The 6,000-nt window shown below is 37.4% G+C and overlaps 1 protein-coding gene across 5 annotated transcripts in view; it reads right to left on the reverse strand.

Annotated features, from left to right (window-relative positions):
• Window positions 1-6,000, reverse strand: part of SLC26A7 (solute carrier family 26 (anion exchanger), member 7) — a 170,217-nt gene that overhangs the window by 21,537 nt on the left and 142,680 nt on the right. For all 5 annotated transcript variants that reach the window (XR_827212.1, XM_010861984.1, XM_010861993.1 and 2 more), the window contains one exon: window positions 261-361. Coding sequence is in view for 4 of the 5 variants with exons in the window: in XM_010861984.1 (XP_010860286.1) it covers window positions 261-361 (101 nt within the window). In the remaining variant the exon portion in view is untranslated. The remainder of the gene's footprint in view (window positions 1-260; window positions 362-6,000) is intronic.

Below are 6,000 nucleotides of genomic sequence, written 5' to 3' on the forward strand. Positions count from 1 at the left end.
AACTGAAAATGTAAAAACTCATGCACCACGTGAATACCTACTCTACTCCCCTTACATCCTCCTGATACACGCATAGCTAGAAACTTCATGAAATCTCCTGAAAAGAAATCTACTGTAGCGGGAGGCACAAAGTCTATGTCTTTTGGGGAGAATGGGTGAGATGAGCAGGGTCATGACCTCAGAGGTGAGAAAGAGTCCGTAAAAACACTGTTCCTAAAGAGAAGGGAAAGAATCAGTCCAAACACAAGCTGCACAAATACCTCAACAAGCATGGAGACTCCAGTATAGTCGGAAAAGGTCAATCCACTGCAATCCAGGACTAAAGAACACTTTGGATTCAGGCAGGGCTGGGTAGCTTCTTCTGTAAGAGGAACAGAGCTGAATCAGAGAGAATTCTTAGAGATTTTCACTATTGACTTTGTTGAACATTGGGAAGATCAACAGTGGCCTAATGTTTTAACAAAGTGAAATCACTCAGTCATGTCCAACTCTTTGTGACCCCATGGACTGTAGCCCACCAGGCTCCTCCATCCATGGAATTTTCTAGGCAAGAGTACTGGAATGGGTTGCCATTTCCTTCTCCAGGGGATCTTCCCAACCCAGAGATCAAACCAGGGTCTCCCGTGTTGCGGGTAGACGCTTTACCATCTGAGGCACCAGGGAATCCCTGGATGGCTCAGGGAATGTTTAACAAAATCAATTCCAAACACTTTTAATTTTACATTTTCAGTTGGCTACTAATTATTTTTGAACTCTGACTTTTGATTATTCCAATATTATCTCAGGTAATTATTACTACATAACTTGAGTGCCAAGGATAATATTGGTAAATGGCATATGATTAAAAATGAAAGACAATCGAAATTTACAATAAGATGTCCTTCTGGAGCAACCAGGGAAGGCTTCATGCAAAAGTAGCTTTGAATTTAATAGCCTATCCAAAAGTAGATGACAGTTTAAGATCTCACAATTTTCCTGTCCCATTCAATCAATATTTTTTATTTGACTAGGGGGACTAACCTGGTTGGTCCAGTGGCTAGGACACCATGCTCCCAATGCAGGGGTCCAGGTTTGATCTCTGGTCAGGGAGCTAGTCCCACATGCTGCAACTAAGGGTTCACATGCTACGACCAGAAGTTCGCCGCCACAACCAAAGATCCCACACGCTGCAACAAAGATCTAAGATCCCGTGTGCCGCAACCAAGACCCAGCACAGCCAAATGAATTAAAAAGTGTGTTTTCATAAATGTAGTACCATATGCCAGGTACTCCAGTGGTGCCCTCTGTTTCTCTTTTTCTCCTGTGAGAAGGAGCTATGAAGGTACGTATAGATTCAGGCTCTGCTACCATTGGCTCAAAATGGTAAATTAGAACTTCAAGCCAAATGAAAAGTGACCACAACTTAGCTCATCCACTGACCACTCAGTAGTAATCATTATCATTCAATATTTGCCTAAAAATAGGACCTAACATTACTACAGAAGGGCTTTTATTTACAGCCTCAGATATAATATGTCATTGCTATTATCAGAGATTGGAGAGTGGGTTTAAGATTGCAGGAAAAATAAAAATATGAATCCTAGGTAAGGACAAACAGTGGAACATTGATTGGTATTTATTCCTTTTATTTCCTAGTCTCACAGACAGACACACACAAACATATATAAATAGGTTGGCACTACATTAATTAGTTTAGAAATACTTTTATTTCATTTTATTTAGAGCTACAGAAGAAGAATGACTAAAGAAATATTAAAAGATTTGCTGAGACATTTGGCTCATTATTTGCCTGTGATATGTACTTCCTTGCAAATTTTTTATGATTCATAAACATGTTTTATCCAATTTGGAAACATTTTGTTGAATTTTCAGAGTATAAGAATCTTTAACAATTGAATATCAGATAAGCTTTCCTACAAAAGTTCAATAATCCACATGGCATATATGCATAAAATATATATAATGGATTAGATGTATCCTTACAAAGTTAGATATAAAAAGCTTTAGTAAGACTAATCATTTGCAATGTACCATGGAGTTCAAAATTTGAAGAGTTTCTATGCAATACTTCTGAATATATCTGTTTTAGAAAATAAAACGTATATGATTTTTTCAAAGACAACTCAGTCCAGCTATTTTGACATCTTTTCAGCATGTCAACTGTGTACATATCTTTCTAAGCTCCACATTTAATGAGAGCATGGTGGTAGCTTGAAAATATTTACACCATGGAAATTGGCAAGTGCAACAAATCACACTTCTCTACCACCCCATGCCATAGTCTCCACTCCAAGAGTTTTTTGGATTTACCAACACATCATTATGTAAATCATTATGTAACTCTTACTAAACACCAGGAAAATAATCAGTAATTTTTAAAAAATTCAATAGCTTGGATTAAATAAATGACTTAAACCTCTGACATATTTAGCAATAGATCTTCAAATGACAGTGATGATGTAATTTGATAAAAAAATTAATGAAGTCTTTTTTTCCATCTCCTTATAGTCTTTTGTAGTACAGTACATACAAAAAAGCTAAATCTAAAATTCTTAGTCCAAAAATTTATGTAGAAAAAGTTATCATTAATATCTAATCCACCCAAATTAAATTATGAATTCTTTGAGATCTTTAAGCCTTATCTTTCAGATGGTTAAGCGTCTGCTTACAATGCGGGAGACCTGGGTTCGATCCCTGGGTTGGGAAGATCCCCTGGAGAAGGAAATGACAACCCACTCCAGTACTCTTGCCTGGAAAAATCCCATGGATGGAGGAGCCTGGTAGGCTGCAGTCCATGGGGTTGCAAAGAGTCAGACACGACTAAGCGACTTCACTTCAAGCCTTATTCTTCATTTACTAGAAAACATAATTGTCATTGGTAAAACTGAATATAATTCAATATATATACTCAATATAATCCAGAAAAAATTAACAACTATTTTATTTATAATTGCTTTTCATGAAGGAGATACATAAATTATTATCTGCAACTAAATTTATGACATGCATTCTATCATCCCTATTCTTTAACAAGCCAAACATGGCTAATCAATCACGGTACTTTTTCCCAGTCAGTTCAAAGAAGACCCTAGAATTTCTATCAATTCAGTGCTTCAGAAAGTCACTACTAGTTCATAAGCAATTTTACTTGTCAATCTGAACTTAATAATCCAGTGAAAAAACTATGCATATTATTTAGAGAGATTGATCACTAACCTAAATGACTAGGAAATGGTGGTAAATGGATACAGAAAATTATTTAAGAAAGGTGTTTTTTTTCTTTTCTATCCTATTTATTTCACTTATAAATTATACTTGCCGTTCTCTATATTTTCCTGTAGTTATTTCATAATTTAAGCGATGATAGATTGCTAACTAAAAATGTTTGGGTTTAAGTGAAACAAAAATTTTTCTTTTGTTTCAGAATGTGCTTGCTTTGTCCTTCATTTTTACACCTGAGGTTCCTCTTTTGTGTTCCTTTAACCAAAATGGATGCACATTTTCAGACCGTCCAAAAGAAATAAAAGAATTGTGCCATGTAGTTGTGGATAATAATGTAAGTAAGCTTTTTTTTTAAGAGAAGCAGTTCATTTTTTTTTTTTTTGTAAATAAAAAAGACATTGTTAATGGCAAAGTTACCAATTCCCTCAAGTGAAAATTTAAATACAATGGACATTTCTGAAATCTTTCCAAAAATAAGTGAAGTTTTCTTTTATATACTATCCTCTCAGTTCTGTCATTGTGCTGATTCTATGACTATTAATATATACTTGTGTTCTAAGCTTCTGAGTAAATCAATCAGTGCAATAAAATTCATACTGTTGTAGAAAACTGAATGAACAGCTAATACGCCATAAGCAAAATGAGGTAAGTTTGGAGCATCTGCAAAGGGGATAACTAATATATACTCATGGGGGATGTGGTAAATGATGAGCTTTATCTACAAAAATCAAAGAAAAATAAAGAAAGAAATTAACCATCAGGTGTGGGTGGATGATTAACTCCAGACTGTGCAAACCAGCTCTCTCCTGTGGAATATTCATTAACTTGTTTAATTAAAAAGTATTCATAGATGCATAATTTAGGAGTGCTTTTTTATACTTCAAAAAGTTTCTGGCAGTTTGTGAATTGCTCATAATTCTTTAAAAGAAGGTGTTTTCTGTTGATATCAAGTAATTACTGAGAAACAGATTTATATCTCTAACTTCTAAAGAAAATAAGGAATCAGAAATATTTAGAACAAACCAAAACACTATCTTTGGAAAACATGTGTACATATTATTGTGTACATTATCTCTTTTATTCATTCATTCAAGCAATTGGTTAATATACATGTGGCGTGTGCTTACTCTAAGTGCTGTCCTAAGAAATACAAGTAGAATGATGGACAAGAGAGATAATGGTCCCTACTCTCAGTAGACTCACAAGTAAACTGAGAAACCAGTCAGTTGCACTAGTAATCTGAAGTGTTACCAAGGCTGGAAAATTACGCAGAAAGCGCTCAGGAGGTACAGGAAAGACCTGATATTGTAGAAGAAAAATGGCCCCCAGTGATGTCCACAGCTTAACCCCTAGAACCTGTGGAATATGTTGCCTTACATGGCCAAAGGAATGTTGCAGACTTGATTAAATTAAGAATCCTGAGATAAGAATCCTGAAACCATAATCACAGAAAACTAGTCAATCTAATTACATGGATCACAGCCTTGTCTAACTCAGTGAAACTAAGCCATGTCCTATGGGCCACCCAAGATGGGTGGGTCATGGTGGAGAGGTCTGATAGAATGTGGTCCACTGGAGAAGGGAATGGCAAACCACTTCAGTATTCTTGCCTTGAGAACCCCATGAACAGTATGAAAAGGCAAAATGATAGGATACTGAAAGAGGAACTCTCCAGGTCAGTAGGTGCCCAATATACTACTGGAGATCAGTGGAGATATAACTCCAGAAAGAATGAAGGGATGGAGCCAAAGCAAAAACAATACCCAGTTGTGGATGCGACTGGTGATAGAAGCAAGGTCCGATGCCGTAAAGAGCAATACTGCACAGGAACCTGGAATCTTAGGTCCATGAATCAAGGCAAATTGGAAGTGGTCAACCAGGAGACGGCAAGAGTGAATGTCGACATTCTAGGAATCAGCGAACTGAAATGGACTGGAATGGGTGAATTTAACTCAGATGACCATTATATCTACTACTGTGGGCAGGAATCCCTTAGAAGAAATGGAGTAGCCCTCCTAGTCAACGAAAGTCTGATATGCAGTACTTGGATGCAATCTCAAAACTGACAGAATGATCTCTGTTCATTTCCAAGGCAAATCATTCAATATCACAGTAATCCAAGTCTATGCCCCAACCAGCAACACTGAAGAAGCTGATGTTAAACGGTTCTATGAAGACCTACAAGATCTTTTAGAACTAACACCCAAAAAAGATGTCCTTTTCATTATAGGGGACTGGAATGCAAAAGTAGGAAGTCAAGAAACACGGAGTAACAGGCAAATTTGGCCTTGGAATACGGAATGAAGCAGGGCAAAGGCTAATAGAGTTTTGCCCAAAGAACGCACTGGTCATAGCAAACACCCTCTTCAAACAACACAAGAGAAGACTCTACACATGGACATCACCAGATGGTCAACATCGAAATCAGATTGATTATATTCTTTGCAGCCAAAGATGGAGAAGCTCTTTACGGTCAGCAAAAACAAGACTGGAGGCTGACTGTGGCTCAGTTCATCAACTCCTAATTGCCAAATTCAGACTTAAATCGAAGCAAGTGGGGAAAACCACTGACCATTCAGGTTCAGTTCAGTTCAGTTCAGTCGCTCAGTTATGTCCGACTCTTTGCAACCCCATGAATCACAGCACACCAGGCCTCCCTGTCCATCACCAACTCCCAGAGTTCACCCAGACTCACGTCCATCGAATCAGTGATGCCATCCAGCCATCTCATCCTCTGTGGTCCCCTTCTCCTCTTGCCCCCAATCCCTCCCAGCATCA

Source organism: Bison bison, unplaced genomic scaffold (genome assembly GCF_000754665.1).
Source record: "Bison bison bison isolate TAMUID 2011002044 unplaced genomic scaffold, Bison_UMD1.0 scf7180017858048, whole genome shotgun sequence".
NCBI classification, from domain to species: domain Eukaryota; kingdom Metazoa; phylum Chordata; class Mammalia; order Artiodactyla; family Bovidae; genus Bison; species Bison bison.